At 38.1% G+C, this 21,030-nt stretch overlaps 1 protein-coding gene across 11 annotated transcripts in view; it reads right to left on the bottom strand.

Moving 5' to 3' along the window:
- Inpp4b (inositol polyphosphate-4-phosphatase type II B) overlaps positions 1 to 21,030 on the bottom strand; it is a 796,958-nt gene that overhangs the window by 114,665 nt on the left and 661,263 nt on the right. For all 11 annotated transcript variants that reach the window (XM_060393235.1, XM_060393232.1, XM_060393233.1 and 8 more), the window contains 2 exons: positions 19,184 to 19,387; positions 2,609 to 2,774 (listed from right to left, as the gene is read on the bottom strand). In XM_060393235.1, the coding sequence (XP_060249218.1) occupies positions 2,609 to 2,774; positions 19,184 to 19,387 (370 nt within the window). The remainder of the gene's footprint in view (positions 1 to 2,608; positions 2,775 to 19,183; positions 19,388 to 21,030) is intronic.

Here is a 21,030-nt window from a genome sequence, read left to right as displayed (position 1 = left end):
GATTTATGTGACACTTGAGACTCATTAGATTCATTAAGGGAAAATAGCAGAAGTGGATGAAGAGAGGTAACAGGATAAGAGAGGGAGTGGAAAGGGAAATGAATGTGGGGACCAGATGTGGGGAGAGCAGGGTGGGAGTCCAGAGTGCTTAGAAAAAGAAGAGAAACTAAGGACAGGGGCATCTCTAAGACATGCTGGAGAGCAACGACAGGGTAGGCTCCTGGGAGGATATGGGAGTGACTCTAGCTAAGATTCCTGGTAGCAAGGGTCATGGAGATTGAAGAGACCAGCTTTTAACCAGACAAAACTTCTAATAGAGGAAAAGGACAACAACCCATCCATAAAACCTTCAACCCAAAATTTATCTTGCCTACAAGATATGCAGGGATAAAGATATAGTGGAGATTGAGGGAATGTCCAATCAATGCCTGACCCAACCTGAGACCCATCCCATGGGAGAGAGACAATCCCTGACACTATTAACAATACTCTGCTATGCTTGCCGATGGGAACCTAGGGTAGCTGTCTTCTGAGAGGCTTCACCCAGCAGTAGATCAAAACAGATGCTGAGACTCACAGCCAAATATTAGGCAGAACACTGGAAGCCTTGTGTAAGAGTCAGGGGAAGGACAAAAGTCCCCAGAGGGGACAAGCACTCCTCAAGAAGACCAACAGAGTCAACTAACCATGGAACAGTGGCAGTAATGTAGACTGAAGCACTAACCAAAGACCAAGCATGGACTGGACCTAGGCCCCTACACAGATGGGCAGCTTAGTCATCATGTAGGTCTCCTAATAAGGAGAGTAGGGGTTGTCTGAGGTGGACTCTGTTGCCTGCTTTTTAATAACTTCCCCCTGGGGAGGCTGCCTTTACCGATGTCCTCAGTCCTGGTGCAACCTGATATGCTGTGGTGACTTGGTGGGGGGCTCCCCTTTCTGAGGAGTAGGGGAGGGGGGAATAGAGGGAAGAGGGAAGGAGGTTGAGATAGGGAGGAGAGGAGGGAGGGGCTACGATCAGGATGTAAAGTGAATACATGTAAATAAATAAATGAAGATTATGTTATTATTAAGGAAGAAAAAATCTACATACAGAGAAACAGACCAATTGTGAGCATAAAGAACAATGTTTATCCACTTATGGATGCACAACAGAGGAAGATGGGCCATCTACATAATAAAACTCTAAAATGCTACTTCCAAATAGAATTTATGAAGAATTCTATCATTAATTCTGTGAGGAAACATAGAATTTCAAAATTATTTCTTATTTTTTGAAAACATAATAACATCATTATCCTCTCCCTTTTCCTCTTTGCAAAGCCTCTTTGCTCTCTTTCAAACTGGTGCCCTCTTCTTTCATTAATTCTTGTTGATGTGTGTATGTGTGCATGTGTGTATAAAACTCATATTTTATACATGTAATCACTTCATATATATGCATATATGAAACTAATGATGAAATGTGAGTAATAGAACATCAAACAAACAAATTGGGAAAGGATTAATTTTATAAAAACCCATCCACACTTTATGACTTCTTTTCTTAAAAATAACAAAGAATAGATTTTGGAAGCCAAATTTAGAGAAATGCTTTTTAATTCCCTCCATTCACTAGGTACCCAGTAAAATTATAGCTCAGTTGTGATAAAATTTGTGGTATCAATAAATACATGTGATATTGTTTTGTTCTTTTTAACTTAATAGATTAACAACAAAATTAACAAAAGTATTCATGGAGATGTATTGTTAAAATGTTCATCATATTTCTAGCCAAGTTAAATATGGTAAATATTTGAATGCAATTACCTGCCATCTCTCAGTGATCTAGTATCCATTTAGCTGTCCACTCATAATCTTTTCTTTTAGATTCTCTCTCTAATCCTCCATTCACATATATATACAGTCACACAAATATGCATATGTCTCTGTGTATCTTTGTGACCCACATACATAGAGCACTAGGATATAACAGAATAAAACCCAGAATCAAGACCTCCTATACGTTTTAGAATAACAAAATGTCCTCAGAATAATGTAAAAGTTCTGTACCATGCTGCATTTTGTTCAGGAACCATGAGAGATACCAAGTTCTGAAATATCCAAAGTCACTAAGAGTTAAAAAGCACATACTTTGGTTGTCTTTCAACTACCATTTTGGGAACTTGTAGAAGCTGATGAGATTTTAAACCTTCCTAATGCTGCAGCCCTTAATACTGTCCTTCATCTTGTGGTGATCCCCCAACCACAAAATCATTTTCAATGCTACTCCATAACTGTAATTTTGCTATTGTTATGAATTGTAATGTAAGTATCTGTGTCTTTCAAAGTTATTTTGTGGGGCATGATTCACAGGTTGAGAACCACTACTCACAGGCTACACTTGTCCTCTTCCAAGAAAAGGGAAAGGGAAAAGTGAATATGGCAAGCAGCCCCAAATCACAACCAACACAATTTGACACACAGCCTTCCATCGTCCATGCAGAGTGGTGCAGTCATGCCTACAGCTCTTTCCGCAAGGCACTACTGACTATGCTCCTTCTGTCTTATTTTATCACTATTTTCTCATTTTCTTTACTCAGCCAATAATTGGTGGAAAATGACTTCTTACCCTTTGTGTGAGATGTGGTGGAATCTTCTCGGGCAGGGTCCGTCTCTCCACCTTTTCTATCGCCGCCTTCAGCACCTTCTTCGTTGCGACTGGCTCTCTCGGTCAGTCTGTCGACTGCAGCAACGACGCAGTTCAGGCTCTTCCCCACGTTGGCCCACACCCTATCCTGGAGACAGCACAAGTGTCACTAGGATTCCACAACCAAATCATGATTACCCTGCTTGGAGAAGCAGCTGGAACTGCGGATAGTGAGTGAGAGACTACAGAAACTCACTATGTGGGTCACATTTCAAATAGTCACAAAATCTACCTTCTCCTCACAAAGCCAAGGTTAAGTTTCACTAATTCTTTAGTTAAGATGTTTGAAATAATAAATTGTTATACAATATTAACCAATAATTGAGCATAAATTATGATATTTTGCTGGAGATATATCTTCTTTGTTTGCACAATAAAAAGCAGAGATATATAATATTTTATAGAAAGGCTATTGCTTACATCAGAAGTTCTTCAGTGTTATGTCAACATTTGTATAACAGAAAAATTTGTGGACTTAGGTGTATATCATCACCAGTATTCTTATTCATACATAACTGTTACCAACATCTAATTCTAGAATGTGTTTCTCTGCCTAAACTAAAAGTCTGTTCCCTTTACAGACAAACCTCCCTTCCCCCATTCTCAACACAGTTCTGTCCACCAGATCCTTATATCTTCTGCTTGTCATGTGCTGTTTCTTGTGATGCAGCTACATAACTCACTTCATCTTGGTGATTTATTTCCTGGGAAACAGCTCATGTCACTAAGGGACCTCTTTGCCACTGGTGTCCCCAGTTCTGACAAGTTTGTACTTTTTAAATTCATTGATTCATAAAAACTGCATTAATTTTTAAATAAATATTTTAAACATAGCTACTTTGACAGAAGAGACTGGTCTCCTTTTTAGTATTCTTCCTCTGTAATGCAGACATCTAACTCAGGCACTGATGAAAGTGATGACTTCCTTCTCTCTATACAGATACGAATTAAGTAGATTTGTAGTGGTCTCCAAGCAGAAAGTAGTTCTTCAGTGGTATCTCCTCTATGACAGAGCTATTTCAGATCCCTGGAATGCCATTTAGCATAAAGCTAATACTGAACGTTAGCATACTGTCTTTGGTTTATGTGTTTTCCTCATAAGTGTGAAGTTTGCATCTAAGTTAATTTTGTAACAAACTTACTTGGAAGAGGACAAATCTAAGAAGAAAACCTACATATGAATTTAGATTATTTGATTGTTCTCTCATAAGAGTTAAGTAAATAATCTACCCTTGTGTATACAGTTGCTGAGTATAGCTGAGAGCGTTTGCTCTCTTCAATTCAACATCTGTTGAGTTTCCTATTAAAGAGCTACAAAGTAAGGAAAGGTCATTTTGAGGATTTATACAACACATAAATGTGTGACGCTGGCCAGAGAACCCCATTTCTGAGAACTCACTTGCCTCCAACAATTTGGGATGATAATTCTTGCTCCACCCCCTTCAACGTGGTAACATCAGAGCCAAGTGAAGCACTGTGACTTGTATGAAAGTATTTAGGGAATCATTACAGTTTAGCAGGGCCCCTTCCAGCCTGGCTCACTTTCCTCAGTGAGTCAAGCTTGCTTCCTTTCACCCTGCAATCTTGCCTGTGAAGTGTGTTATTAATCACAAATAATCATAACAATCTTTTCACAAGAGGCAGATCTTTCCTTCAAAGCACCGAGAGGACTTCCCCTTTCAGGGAAATTCAGACAGTAATCACAACTGTGGATTGCATCATCCTCTGCATGCTGCCTAGAGAAATGAGGTGCAGGTGTCCCTGAACTGGGAGGGAGATCAAGTAAGCAAGAAATACTGGGCAAAAGAAATAAGCTGGGAAGCTGGTTCAGTTGTGGATTTGGTGGGGAACATACTTTCTGACCATAATGACTAACTAAATTACCTCTATTATAAATACACCTTACCTGCTATTACCAACTTTATCTGTAAAATGGTAAAATTAAAGAGTAAAGCAATTCTCTGTCTGATCCTGGCAATAAACCTTATTACTGAGAAGCAAACAAAGAACAGATTATTTTCAAAATTTCAGATTAGCTTTGCATGGAATGCAAATTTTCAATTCCCTTCCTGCTGCCCAGGTGAAAGGAAGTTTATGTCTTGATCCTAGAGGCTTCATGCTGCCTTTCTATGTAAAGAAATACCAGAGATGACTTGATTGCTCTTAATTTCATCTCTAAAGCACCTGAACACAAAGATATTTAGAAGGTGTTATGATATCCACATCTCTATATGTGTCTTCATTTGCATATCCCAAGATTACAGGATTCTCCTGGTAGAGAACTTGACTTCAGTTGCAAGCAGAGGTACTGTTATTGGTCTAATGAGCACAGTGACGCTTGCTTAGTGACCAAGGACCTCAGAAATACAGTAATTGTGATGAACAGAAGGCACGTATGTAGTTATTCATGTTCAGAGGACATTTCCTGAGAGTGAGAAATGAACAGTCTCTTATGCAATCCTTACACGTAATGAATGGATAATCAAACTTTTCTTAGAACATGCTTGGCAGCAGACCCTGAACAAATACACTCCATTTTTCAACTGTGGAAAAGAGAGCCTGTTTCAGTGAATATGGGGAGACTGTACTCTGCTCATCACTGTTTCTTCTTTATGGCTTCTGCAGATTAAACTTATTGATTTGTGCCTTACTCTAATGCTAGACTGTAAATTCTTTGAAAATGCTGCCTTCATGCTATAGGACAGAGACTATCCTTGAACAATTTTTTGAAAGTAAAAAAAAATTATGAAAAGGCAGAAGGAAACAAGTCAGGGGCCTAGAACTGTTGTCTCTATTTATCTATAATCTATATATTTGATAATTTCACCTTCAAAAACTATCAAATAAGTACATATTATTGACTCGGTTTTCTGAGAGGTAAGACTTTAGATAAGATAGGAATAGAAACATTTAACATTAACATAGCAAAAAACTCAAAAATCAAAACCAAAAAACTCCATTTTTCTTGACTCCAAAGACAATGTGCAATGTGTTTCCAGATACTGATGACACACCATAGCACCCAGATCAGAGTCAGGAGAAGAGATTCCCATGCAGGTTCAGAGAGACAGATACCATTCACATTGCTAAGGTTTTCCTTCATTTTTCTGAAAGAGATGCCATATTAAACACATTCAACTAAAAGAACAGGCTAGTCACACATATCCTAAAGTCTGATGCAAAAGATGTCAAGGAAGCAAGACACTTTAACAAATGCCCATCAGGCTACTTCACAAACGTAAGTGGTATGGCTAGTAGAGGAAGAGGACAGGCCCCAGATCCATTTCATAAATGGGGTACACAGAAGAGCAAAAAGTAAAAAGAGGAAATATGATAATTTAATTATGAAGCAACTAAATCATAATGACTCCTTGGCAAGATTCTTAAAAGGAAACCTTAGGTATCTGAGTTCTCTCCTAAAGGAGATCATTCCTTTAGATCTAAAAATATGCATAGAAGAAAATGACCAACAAACATGCCCTCTCGTTTTGACAGTTATTGCTGAGCCGGTCTCTGGAAGAGGCTCATTAAACTTACACTGCTGATGTGAAGGGAACATGTTCCCTTCCCTTTTCTGCTGCAACCCCACTGTACATTCCAGTGTGTTTCCTGGCTGAAGAAAGGCTAGTGATTAGTGAGAAGAGGCAGGAAGCACAGAGGTGTAACATTAATCCAAAGAGCTTATATCTCTCTATCTCTTCAGGCCAGAGGTGGTGAACTAAGCCCAAATTCTGTGTAGCTCTCCTATGCCAGGGAGTTTTTAAGACTCCCTTTCAATCTATCAGAGAGACAGACTGAAAGGCCATTCCCTAGAACTAGCAGCAATTACACTACTGTGAAGAAGTACTGGATGGTTGGTGGGTTACCGTCTAACCCTTATTAAAGGGAGCCTGAGCTTTAATTGATATCATTAACCTTGATGGAGACTCTATGACTACCCTTCTCCTGAGAGGTGAAGTGGCTATAAACCTTTTCAAGTCCCCAAGGACATAAAGCAAATGGAAAACTATGGCAACATTTACTCCATTCTAAGATGGTTGTTGGTCTAGACCCGTATTTATTTGTGGGTTAGAATAAGCTAGCATAAAGGTCAAAACCAGCGTCATAATTGAAAATGTTCGATAGATGCAGTAACATGTATCAGGGAGATTATTACAGCTGCCAGAGTGAACCCTGAGGGTAGAAAGCACAGTGACTACCCAGCATGTCACATGTTTATAAACCCTGCAGCATCAAGAGACCTGGACCGACAGTGAACTTTGAGAAGACAGCTCAGTAATGCTTAGCTGACCAACTTTTATGCGGCCTGTTTTTGATCAGTGAGAATGTAATAACTCAACCAGAATACTGATGTAGATGTCTAAAATTGTGTGTGTGTCCATAAATACTTTCTCATTGGCCATTACACATTTCTAAGGTCTTTGGTTAGAAATACTGAGTGAAAAAACAATGTCAATCTTCTCTTCAATTCATCTTTGGCATAAATGGAACATTTTACTCTAGACTAACCATGCTCTTTAACACTAAAAAAATCTCTGCTCCTTCTACAGCTTAGGAGGTCTTCTCTCTGAATCTTAATTTAGATTATTAGTTACAATGATTTGCACATGAATATTCTATAGGGCAACCAGCACATACATGACCCAAGATATATAAGTCTCAAACCCCTATCAGTGCACATAAGTCCACTAAAAATACCAAGACTCAATGGCATTCAGTGGAATCAAGAGCAATTTCCTAGCTTTGCCTACTGACGATCTTCTGGCTTTCCCTCAACCCAGCTGCTAGTGAAAATTCTTTGTTTGTCATACCCCAGCAACCAAAACAAGTTTGTAATTCATTCCTAGTATTATCCTGAGACTCAGACTCAGACTCACACTAATAGTCTTATATAGTCATCCACTATTTTGCAAGCAATGACCTCTCCTTATTTATTCTTTTTGTTTGGGTCCTTACCCAGACCTGTTATCTGTCTTGTAGTGAGGTAGAAGTTAGGCCTAGCCACAAGTGCTGCAGTCATCTTTATTCATCACTATGATTATGTCAACATTCTGGACCAAATGAAAGCTAAGTACCAGAGTTGGTACTATAACCTTTCTCTGCCTGGAGCCACTTGTATAGCCAGAAGGACTGGAGTGGAAGTTTTTGCTTCTTTTAAACACCTACTTATGTTATGTTTTTGTTTTAACCCCAAGTGTAGAATATGGGACTGCTGTTGTTTCTCCACAGCTGATAATAGTCTCATGTGGTTCTGAGTGGGGCGTGGTCTTTGCTGGCTGCAAATAGTTTAACTTCGAGGACTCTGGGAGGATATAAATACCAGAACCAAGAGAGGTTCAGGGATGAAGCTTCAAGAAGAACACCCTGAGAGAAAGAGAGAGAGAGATAGAGACTGACAGAGACAGAGAAAGAGAGAATGTTTCTTTGAGAATGAAGAAGGCTGCTGCTGCATTTGCTGGTTTGTTGGTTAGCTGGACTGCTGGATACCCTGACTATGAGACTGGTATTGCACTAAAGAACCCAATGACCCTAATCAGCAGGAACTAAGTGTCCCCTGTTCATTCTAAACTTCTTTTTCTCTGAGGGTATGTGTGGCAAGGGGTAGGGAGTAGATGAGAGGTAGAAGCATAAAAAGCCCAAATAAAATAGAGTTCAAAAACTAGTGACTACATCTGTGCAGGGGTTCTAGGTTATCTCCATGAATAGTCCTTGGTTGGAGTATGAGTCTCTGGGAAGTTCCCTGTGTTCAAATTTTCTGGTTCTGTTGTTCTCCTTGTGTGGTTCCCGTCCTCTCCAGCTCTTACTATTTCCCACTTCTTACATATGATTCCATGCACTCTTCCCAACAGTTGGCCATAAGTCTCAGCGTCTGCTTTGATAGGGCAGTGTCCAAGTTGGTTACATAGTAATGGGAAGAGGGACTGCCTCTGACATAATGTGATTGGCCTGCTCTTTGATCACCTCCCCGTGAAGGGGGAGCAGCTTTACCAGGCCACAGAAGGTGACAATGCAGCCACTCCTGATGAGATCTGATAGACTAAGATCAGAAGGAAGGAGAGGAGGACCTCCCTTATCAGTGGACTTGGGGAGGGGCATGCATGAAGAAGGGGAGGGAGGGTGGGATCGGGAGGGGAGGAGAGAGGGGTTTATGGGGGGATACGAAGTGAATAAAGTGTAATTAATAATAAGAAAGAAAATAAATAAATAAATAAGAGAATATTTATCTAAAAAAAAGAAAACTAGTGACTATAGAGGAGAAAGATGATCTTCATTCCTCCTAAATTTTCAAAATAAATACTTTAGCTATGACTTGCTATTCTCAAAACATACATCAAACATTAGATCAACACATGCTTACTGTGCACCTGCTATGTGCTCAGTCAGTATTAGACAGCAAAGAGAGGGAGGAACCAATATTTCTATTGTGAAGCATGCTGAGTTTTATTTCCACTCATAAAGTAATGATTTTAAATAATAATAATTTATTTATTTGTTTTGGATTTTCAAGACAGGGTTTCTCTGTATAGCCCCAGCTGCCATGGAACTTGCTCTATAGACCAGGAAGACATGTAGACCAGGCTGCCCTTGAACTGAGATCTGACTACCTATGCCTCCAGAGTGCTGGGATTAAAGGCAAGTGCCATGGCCACCTGGCTCAGTGATTTTAAAATTTAGTGTTAAAAGTTGCATGTTATCCACCACTATTCATTTTCATAATTGTTAGCACCAGTTTTTACAGGTGATTACTTTTTAAATTAATTTATTTTTTATTAATTACTGTTTATTTACTTTGTATCCCAGCTATAGCCCCCACCCTTTTCCCCTCCCCATCCTACTCTCCCTCCCTCATCTCCTCCCATACCCCTCCCCAAGTCCATTGCTAGGGGAGGCCCTCCTCCCCTTCCATCTGATCCTAATCTATCAGGTCTCATCAGAAATGGCTGCATTGTCTTCCTCTGTGACCTGGTAAGACTGCACCCCCTCAGAAGGAGGTGATCAAAAAGCAGACCAATGAGTTCATGTCAGAGACAGTCCCTGTTCCCATTACCAGGGACACCCACTTGGACACTAAGCTGCTATGGTCTACATCTGTGCAGGGGTTCTATGTTATCTCCATGAAAAGTCCTTGGTTGGAGTATCAATATCAGAAAAGACCCCTGTGCCCAGATTATTTTTCTCTCCTTGTGGGGCTCCTGTCCCCTCCAGGTCTTTCTATCTCCCCCTTCTTTCATAAGAGTCCCTGCACTCTGCCCAAAGTTTGGCTATGAGTCTCAGCCTCTGCTTTGATCCCTGTAGGATACAATCTTTTAGAATCCCTCTGTGATAAGCTCCTGTCTTATTCCCTGTTTTTTTCTCTCTTCTGCTCTCCATCCTGTTTGCCTTTCTGAATGAGGATTAAGCATCTTGTCCAGGGTCCTCCTTCTTGATTAGCTACTTTAGGCATACTGATGTTAGTATGATTATCCTATATTGTATGTTTAATATCCACTTATAAGTGAGTATATATCATGTGTGTCTTACTGCTTCTGGGATATCTCACTCAGGAGGATCTTTTCTAGTTCCCACCATTTGTCTTCAAATTTCAAGGTGATTGCCTTTTAATTGAATTTATTCTAACATAATTGGTAAACTCACAGTGTATACCTCAGCATTTCTTTTACTTACTCAGTTTGGGGCATCAAAATTTTCTCCTTGAAAGAAAAATCTCATTTTTTTCCTTATAGAAGATAATAATGTCCAAAAGCATCCAGGTTAATAAATTTTTAAGGTGTACAGATGCAAATCAATACAGTCATCAGAATATGTGATACTAGACCAGGAAATAGAGTATTGGGGAAGCATTCCCAAAGATATGGTTACATTCAACATAAAACACCAATGAAAAAATCGCCATTACTAAATTTAATGAAACAAAACTGCTCTGCTAAACTCAGGTTGCACTGGAGTATGATAAGCCACTGATTTGGGCCTATCCATCCAATAACATTAACAGAAAAACACCAACCCCCGTGTTAAATGCCATAAAGAGGAGACTGAATATGAAAGTATCAACTCTATGTTGGATTATGGGCAGGATTTCATGAATATGCATGCACATAAAGCTCTCATTTGGGGTTTCTTTTCTTTAATAGAACATTTGTGCATTTTAATGGACAGCCATGAAGTTTGCTTAATTGCCTTTTGTAGACCCAAATACTGGGTAAGTATTCTAAGCACACATCTCTTGGGTTAAATGGACTGGAAAAGCTCAGGAATGCCTCCCATCCATCAAGGAAAGAGATGATAAACTACGTTTCTTCCCATGGAGGGACTAACTGACTAAATTCCCTTCTTTTTTTTTGTGATCTTTCTGATGCTGAGAGTAACTGCTTGGAATGATCCCATATTAATCATGGTAAGATACACAAAATGTATAGTGTGGCTTAGGGATGAAAATGAAAAAGGCGGGACAGAGGAACAGGTTTCTTTGAATACATTATTAATTTGAAATGGCTAAATTAAAAAAAATAAAGACAGGACATTAATCTTCTGAACACCTAACAAAATTAAAACTGCTGCCACCCAACTTCTAGGACATTCAATTTCTCAGGTACTTTGGTTCAGTAATCTCTGATGTAGCGCTTTTGCAGTTTTCCTTCTCTCTACTGAGAGATGAATAACCACTACAGTGCTAAAGAGTGGTGAATATGCATGGATAAAGGAATAATTGGAATGTGGCTAGAATAGCCATTTTGGTGTTGGAACATTAATACATAAAAAGCAAGGCTGCCCATGCTTCACTATGGGCTTATACTCTCACACACATAGGCAGCAATAAGCAGACCCAGCATTTTAAAAAGAGAGAGCACATGAAGTTGCGATGGAAAGTAAGAAAGGTAATAGTAATGAAATGGAAGATGAAGAAATGGGAGGTGGATTTGATCAAAACACATTACATGGCTATATGAAATTATAGATTAAAAAGCTCAACTTTGACGAAATTTCATCCTATAAAATAGTACTATGGTTCACAAATATTAAAGAAGCTGTGAATCTTGCAGCAAATAAGGAATGGAGGAGATAACTGGGAACTTCTCACTATTTGGAGAATAAAAATTTTAAATCAATGAGTTCTAACAGAAAAAAATGTAATAGACATAAGTAGATAATTGTATAAAGTTCAAATACTGTGCTTTTCAAAATAAGATAAGTATGAGTAACAATTTGAAGGCTAATTTTAAAGAAATTAACCCATTGTTTAACTGCATATTGAACAGTATCGGTACAAAAGCTGTTTGGCTAATTCTGATAACACAGTAGTCAACAAGAAGCCTGAGTTTTCCATTCCAAGTTATTAAGTGTACAAACAATATTTAAAAAAGAAATAGAAACAACTTATTATAATTCAGAATTTCGTAGGGTACTGTTCATGGGATCCCAGAGTAGTTATTAAATATTATTTAGATTAAAAATATATATAAGTAAATACACATATACATATGCATGACTGTCAAAAGCTTTAGAAGTGAATGGTCATGTGTCAGTGTGTAGATTTCCAAGCTACAGACTGATGCTGCTACTGATCAAGGCTAACCATAGGTTAGCTAGTGTCAGGCTGACAATAAGAACTAATCACCTCTAAAGAATGAAAAGGATTTAATTCTTTCTTACTAATCTTAGGTCAATGGTTTCACACAAAACGTAATTCCAGCTAGTCAGAAAACAGACCAAAATATGTTTTGAATATCAATCTTCATAGGCACCACTGTGTTAGCCTGGAGTCAGAACTTCTTGTCTTTACAGATGAGGTGAAAGATGGGTAGAACAGCCCAGGAGAAACATTCAGAATGCAGACTGCTAGTGCTTGCTTATGGAAGAACCTGTCTGCATGTCCCCTGAAGCATCTACACTCACTTCCACTACTTACGGAAATATAAATGTATCTATCAACACTCCTACATCTTAAACATTCGTGTTTGCCATCACTAGACAAGGTTACAGTAGAGTAGTAAAGCATTTGTAAGGACCCTTTCAGAAAGCCATTTATAGAAATCCGATTCTAAAGCACAGTATTTGGCATCATTGAGTTACAGAGAAACCTTAATTTATTTTCAGATTATACATGTACCTGATTTAATGGGATGTTTGATATGAACATTGCTATGGATTTGACTATAAACTAAATGTGACACCAATTTTCTTATGTGAATATAAATACATTTTTCATAAAACAGAAAAAAAACGTATGCTAGCTTAGGCTAGAACAGAATGCTTATGAAATCAGGCTTATGAATCATTTAAACTTAGTACTAACTTGCTATAACTGAGCAATATTTACACGTATAGATGCAGTGCCTTGTAATGTGTCAATGTATATGCAATGCCTAATGTTTAAGTCAGGTTAAAACACACATTCTCTTAAACCTTAATTATTATTTTCATGGTAAAAAGTTTCAAATGTATGGCTTTTGAAAATGTACAGTGTGCATCACTGTTTTCTATAGCCAGTCTTTTCATGAGAATCACAGTACACTTCTTGTTCCCAGAATAAACGTTAATTCGTGGGTGCAAAAGGAAGCAGAAATCAGTTGGGTAATTTTAATGCTGAAATATAATTCAATTTGAAATGATAGTTTAGGATATTTCCAATGATGGGAACAATTTTGCTAGCTGTGTGCCTCACTAGAATGTATCAGAATTTAAGTATAATAAGATCAGTTTTTAAACTATTTATTTGACTAGGAATAGCCAGATTTGGCTCCAAACCCATCAATGTATTAATTCTGAAATTAAAGCACTATTGTAGAGAATAGTGTAATTACTGACGCCACAGAATCTGGGACAGCCTAATAGTTTGGTTAGATGGTGTGCTTTCATATTCTGGACAAACTAATCTTGGGATCCCAGCTGCTGGAAGCATCTGCTCTAGCTGGGTACAGAGAAAAAAATGCAATATGTCATCTTCGCTGGCTGAAAGATGAAGGGTGCCATGCTACTCAACTTCCTGGCACAGACTGTCATAAAATCCCAAATATCCCACTGGGCTTTAATTGTTGACTAACTTTTTAGAAAACTAACCCTGGAGAGCATTCAGTAATTTGATAACTAAAATTTAGCAAATAACAGGCATTTCCCGGTATCACTCATTTTAGTTTCAAACTCTGTTATATCTTCTTGGTAATTATCAGCCACATTCATGGCATCAGTTTTTCTCAGTTAAATTCACTGAAACCAGCATGAACTCAATAATAATAATAATAATAATAATAATAATAATAATAATAATAATACAGAGTTAACAGAGATTCTTTTTCAGGACTACAAAGGAAAAGTTGTTAAAGGCATAAAATTGGACTTGAGTAACTTACTAAGATGTACTCACTTCCCAGATGTTTATTAGAAGCTATTGGCTTCAATCTAAGTTACTGTTAAGATAAACTCCGGGAAGCTAAGTAACACAAGCAGAGTTTATAATAAATAGGACCTGTATAACTTAACATTCAAATCCAAGAGAACTTAAGTCATCAGAGAACATTTTCACATATCGCTGAAATCTGATTGCATTCATTTTAAACATGGAGTTGCTTTTAGAAGTTGACTATATTACTAGTCAATGTTGTTATTTTTCTAACAAGTAATTAATAAAGGTAATAAGGCAAATTTACATTCCAAATCATGTACCAGCAAAACTCTAAAGACATTTCTATTTTCTACATTTTCTTCAGGTTTACTCTGTCAGTCAGAGGTAAAGAACATTTTGAATATGACATGGCTACTATGACTACTGAGTTTTTAAAGGAGATTAAATATCTTAACAGAGGAATTATTTTAGTAGAAATGACTGCTGCGGAAAAGCAGTAAGAATGCTATATAAGCATCACAGTAATGCTTTACAAACAAAGATAAACTTATTTGGAGGAGGGAGTTACTCAGTGTGAGTTTCTTTCTCACTGTGCTATACTTGGATGAACTATTTCTATGATTTTAAGAAATAATGACTTCTAGAAATTCCTTAGATATGCAAGGGGACAAAAGGGCATGCAGACATATTATGCTCAAGACAAAAACCACAAGAAACTGGGAAGACACGTTATTAACTGGGGAAATGATCAAGAAGACTTAATTACTCTTTCCAGGGAATGGCCTATGATGAGCAGAGAACTAGGCAGACCACAGTTCACCTTGGCTGGTCCTTCACAAGAATGGGAATCCTGATTGTCATTACAAACTTTGCTAATATTGCACTGAATCAATTCCTAAGCTTTCTCTTTCTCTTCTTCCATCTTCCCTATGTTCTTCTCTCAGCCCTAGGCTCTCCTTTATGTGGAAAAAAAAAACAAAATCATCCATCCAGTCCAGACCACCTCACCAAAGCTGTTTAAGTCCCTTGTATGTCTCAGGTGAAGGAAACATTTTTCCTAGAACTCCTTAAATGAGGAGTAAGTCAATTTCTTATTCTGTGAGGGCCTAGAACTGACCATCATCACCTCTACTTCCCAAGTGGTCTTTTCACTATAAGTATGGTAAAAATTTCATCAATTTCAAAAAAAAAATAAAAATTAGTAATAATTGCATATATCTGTGCCTTGTGTCAATAGCCACTATCTCTCTCCACAGTGGCCAAGCACTCTGCTCTCTATCTTGTGGTTAACTTCTGTTTACATGCCCACCTCCAGAGTGGTTTCTGAAGCTTCACTCTGACCATGATGCTGTTGCTCCATTCTGTGTAGACTTCTGCCTCATACAATAGCCACTTGTTTTTCTAGAATTTTAATTTACTTTTTTATAAACTGCAGTTTATTCTCTTTGTATCCCATCTGTAACACCCTCCCTCGTCCCCTCCCAATCCCACCCTTCCTCTCTCTTCTCCTCCCATGCCTCTCCCCCAGTTCACTGAGAGGGGAGTATCTCCTCTCCTTCCCTCTGACCCTAGCCTATCAGGTCTCACCAGGACTGGCTGCATTGTCTTCCTCTGTGGCCTGGTAAGGCTGCTCCCCCATCAGGGAGAGGTAATCAAAAAGCCAAACACTGAGTTCATGTCAGAGATAGTCCCTGTTCCCATTACTAGGTACCTACTTGGACACTGAGCTGCCATAGGCTACTTTTGTGCAGGGATTCTAGGGACTCTAGGTTATCTCCAAGCATGGTCCTTGGTTGGAGTATCAGTCTCAGAGAAGACCCCTGTGCCCAGATTTTTTGGATCTGTTACTGTCCTTGTGGAGCTCCTGTCCCCTCCAGGTTTTCCTATCTATCCCTTCTTTCATAAGATTCCCTGCACTCTGCCCAAAGTTTGGCTCTGAGTCTCAGCATCTCCTTCAGTACCTTGCTGGGTAGAGTCTTTCAACATCCCTCTGTGGTATGCTTCTGTCCTGTTTCCTATTTTCTCCCTCTTCCAAAGTCCATCCCAGTTGCCTTTTTGAGTGAGGATTGAGCATTTTACCCAGGGTCCTCCTTCTTGCTTAGCTTCATTACGTGTACAGAAATAAGTATGTTTGTCCTATATTATATGTCTAATATCCACTTTTAAGTGAGTATATACCATGTGTGTCTTTCTGCTTCTGGGATACCTTACTCGGGATGATCTTTTCTAGCTCCCACCATTTGCCAGCAAATTTAATGATTTCTTTGCTGAGTAGTATTCCATTGTGTAAATGTACCACAATTTCTGTATCTATTCCTCAAGTGAGGAACATCTGGGTTGTTTCCAGCTTCTGGCTATTACAAATAAAGCCACTATGAACATGGTTTAGGAAATCACAGGAGACAACTTCCTGAACAGAACACCAACAGCACAGGCTCTAAGAGCAAAAATCAATAAGTAGGACCTCATGAAACTGAAAAGCTTATGTAAAGCAAAGGAAACTGTCCTCAGAACAAAACGACAGCCTACAGATTGGGAAAGAATCTTCACCAACCCTATATCTGACAGAGGGCTAATATCCAGAATATATAAAGAACTCAAGAAGTTAAAAAGCAACAAATCAAGTAATCCAATTTTTAAAAAATGGGGTACAGAGCTAAACGGAGAATTCTCAATAAAGGAACATTGAATGGCAGAGAAACACTCAAAGAAATGGTCAATATCCTTAGCTATCAGGGAAATGCAAATCAAAATGACCCTGAGATTTCTCTTACACCCGTAAGAATGGCTAAGATCAAAAACTCAGGTGACAACACATGCTGGAGAGGATGTGGAGAAAGACGAACCCTCTGCCATTGCTGGTGGGAATGTAAACTTGTACAACCACTTTGGAAATCAATCTGGTACTTTCTCAGACAATTAGGAATTTCCTCAAGATCCAGCTATAGCACTCCTAGGCATATATCCAAAACATGGTCAAGTCTTTCTAGGTTTTTGAATCCATCAAAGGTTCTAAGAGGCCTTAGGGTGTTCTGGGGGTGGGGTTCCAGTGTGCAGTGTAGAGAATCAGGCAGAATGTCAACCCTGAATGAAGGAACGGTCTCTTTCTAAAGCTTTCTGCCCAGTGACATGACTCTCTCTTTGCATCATAAGACAGTTCTGATTGAAACTGGGTTGGACAGAGTTCTCTAGCCAGAGGTTATCATCCAGTACTCCAACCATTGTTCCAACATTTTATTTCCTGCAAGAGTCTGAGTTCCAGGTGAGGATATAGCATGGCTCATATTTCCATTGCAAATGCCTACTGGACTGAAGACATCGCCTCAAATTACCTAAGGAATAGTGAATAAGAAAGGAGGGGAGGGACCCCTCCTCTTCTTTTAAATATTAGGAAAAGGTAGTACTTTGTGTGAGGAGTTGCAAGGCATTACAAAAAAAAACAAAAAACAAAAAACACCAAAAACAAAGCACATCTATTTTTAAGCTTTTTACTTGATTCAGGATAAAAATGGTAATCATTTGTTAAAAGGATAAAATTTTTGGTTAAGTGAAGTATTTTTTTTTGTTATGCCCACCCTAATTCTTTAAATTCACAATCCATATTTTATTGAATATGTATATATATACTAACATATACTAGTATGTATATATATGTGTATATATATATATATAAATGTAGAATGCATGCCTGATTGACTTATATAACTATATCTGACTTGTTTATTTACAATTATACATTCTACATTTATATGTACATATACATATACACAGAGACACATATTAACATATATATATTATAATTAATATATATTAATTACTACTAGAGGTCTCTGGCTATAGATTTGGTTGTCATAATAAGACTATAAGTCACATATTTAAACCAAGAACCACATATCAACAACACTGTCACTGAATATGACTAGGCCTGTCCAGGCATCACCATAAAATGATAAACCACTTTTTGTATATACATCCGAATCGCTAAGCAGAACAGGTACAGATTTCATTTTACAGTTGAGAAAATTGAACTTGAGAGAGGTTAAGAGGCCCATCTTAGAGCTGTGAATAAATTGAAGAAGGTGAAGTTAAATTGAAGAAGTATCTGCCTTGCTCTTTTGAAATGCTGCCATGTGGGAAATACAATCATCAGCAGCAACTACAACACTTACTCAGCACTTACCTCGTGAAGCCTGAAGGTGTGTTTTCTGTGGCAGAAATTTTATCAAAGAAAGATCAGTTGGTTTTTCATCGGCCCCTAAAACACTGTTTTAGGGAGTTGGTCTTTCAAATACTTTACCTCAAATAATCCTAAAGTCCAAGCTAAGAAGTAAAGAATGGTTAACTAAAACCTTAACATCTAGTGTGGCTAGTACACTTCTTCTCTTAAGCATGTGGTACAACAAAGCGATTCCCTTGTGCATGGGCCTACATGTGACACATGCATACTATAAATATACATACACTCCAGAGGCACTAAGACTCACTGATAGCACGTTGTTTTTCCTACCTATGCAGCCTCCCTGTTCCTCCCACCCCGTTCCTCTGTACTAGAGTTCCCCTCACACTGTTCGCTTCTCCTGTTAATTTACCTTGACCAGTAATTATTCAGATACACATATAAGGCTTATGGTATCACAGCCCGTGTTTAAATTAAATAGCAATATCTATTTTTTAATCATAGAATCACCAGTAGGAGGGATTTTAGAAATCTTTGTCTACTCTCATTTAAATATGAATATATGTTTTAAAATATGCACATATGCATTTCTCTACCTAACAAAATGCAAATATTTGTTATATACTACAACATCCTAAGGATGATGTAACTTTTCACTCTTCTTCAGAGAAAGTTTAAAATTGTATATAGCTTGGAAATGAATAAGGAAATGTAATATCGGGTTTTGTAATTTTAATAACTTAATTCAATGACAAATTATTGGTTAATTAATTTGATAATAAATAGATATTTACAACAAATACAACTTTCAAATGTAACTTGCTCCTAAGGGAAAGTTTGCCCTATCTATCCACACCAGTGCTGTGATTGGTAATTATTGGTAATTCTCATTTTGCTAATGAGAAGAGGAACTATCTTTTTATGCTCCCTGTATTTCTTAGGGCTAAAGCATGAGAGCAAATGATATGAGGAGACTTACCCACTCTTCCTCATCATAGTCAGAATGGTGTGGTATGGAATCTTGTCTTCTCAGCTGAGGGGTCTCCTTCTGGGGACTAGTCTCCTCTGTGCTGTCCTTTGGAGAGGGTGGTTTCTTAAGGATGCCTCCTGGCCTTGCAGTATAGAGAGCCAACAGAGCACTCCTGACCAGCTGATCCTTGAAGGCATGTACAAAAAGCTCAGTCTGGAAAGATATCAACAAGGATTAGAAACCCACAGTGGGAATCTCTGTGTAGAACTGTGAAAAGGTCAACTGCAGATTTGTTGGTACTAAGAGGTGTGTGTGGTAGAAAAAGCACGGGCACCAAGGAGGAAGAGTGATTCATTCCGATTGATGGGAAATAGTTTGGGGATGCTGCCAAGGTTTGGAGTCCTCCTGTTTTAAAGTAAATGCTGAGGTTTTAAGTGTGCTATGAACACCATCTGTCTCCTCAGCTTCTCCTCTTTGAGTGCCAGAGTCTTCAGATCTGAACCTCTCAAATAATTCCAAATACACCCCAAAAGAAAACCTTAACATGCTGTACCTATTTTATATTTAGAGCATAAGTAAAGACCACAGGGGGAAAAATAAAAGACTTCATTGCAAAAAATTATTCAGAATGTTTTTATATCATGGAAAGATCTTAACAGAAGAGATGAAAGAGCAGTCTTCCCTATGAAAATACTTGCTTTTTAGAATTTATTATCATCCCCAAACTCTCCCTCATCACATTATGTCAATAATGTGGTGTCAATGAAGTTATGGTGAAACTTGGCATGGAAGGTTTTACAAGCTATTATTGGTAAATACCTAGTAAGCACTAGAATAGTGACAGCTTCCCAACAGTAAAACTCTTCACAGCTGTACTTTGTAATTTCCTGATGAAACATTTAATAGTTTCATGTTGTAATAGACTGAAAGATACAGTAATTGATTTTCTATAATATAGTAAACTTAATGTGTTCGTGGGCCTAACACTGAATTCAGACCCTAGAGAAATAAGCTAGCATGGGCTAGTATGATTTATTATAGCTTGTACTCATTTAAGAAAAGACCCTTAACCCAAGTGTTATTTTGAGGGTAACTGATATCATAATGCTTAATCATGTTACCTTAATCATGTTGCCTGATTTTATATTGCTATGATATGACTCCATAAATAAGGCAACTTACAGAATAATTTATTTGGGCCTTACAGTTTCAAAAGGTAAGCCCATGATCATCAGGAAGAAGAAGATGGCAGGCCAGCATGGTCCAGAGCAGTAACTGAGAGCCACATCTCAATACACAAGTGTCAGAAAGAAACGACTTGACAGACATGCGTTTATGAAATGTCAAAGCCTTCCCTCCAGTGGCATCTCTTCCAACAAGGCCACATGTCTTCCTAATATTTACCAAATAGTTCCACAAACTGGGGTTAACTGTGAAATATATACACCTCTGTGGGAAATTCTCATTCAAACTATCATGAAAGAAAGAAGGAAGGAAAGAAGGAAGGAAGGAAGGAAGGAAGGAAGGAAGGAAGGAAAAAAGGAAGAAAGAAAGAAGGAAAGAAAGAAAGAAAGAAAGAAAGAAAGAAAGAAAGAAAGAAAGAAAGAAAGAAAGGCATGGAAAGAAGGAAGAAAGACAGGTATGGAAAGAAGGAAGAAAGAAATAAGAAAGGAAAAAAGAAAGGAAGGTAGGAAAGAAGGAAAAAGGAAGGAAAAAAAGGAAAGAAAGAAAAGAATGGAAGGAAGGAAGGAAAGAAGGAAGAAAGAAAGAAAGAAAGAAAGAAAGAAAGAAAGAAGGAAAGAAAGAAAGAAAGAAAGAAAGAAAGAAAGAAAGAAAGAAAGAAAGAAAGGAAAAGA

This window comes from Meriones unguiculatus, chromosome 10, assembly GCF_030254825.1.
Source record: "Meriones unguiculatus strain TT.TT164.6M chromosome 10, Bangor_MerUng_6.1, whole genome shotgun sequence".
In the NCBI taxonomy this organism is placed as follows: domain Eukaryota; kingdom Metazoa; phylum Chordata; class Mammalia; order Rodentia; family Muridae; genus Meriones; species Meriones unguiculatus.
Note: the sequence above shows the minus strand (reverse complement) of the source record. Positions and strands in the feature narration are given on the sequence as shown.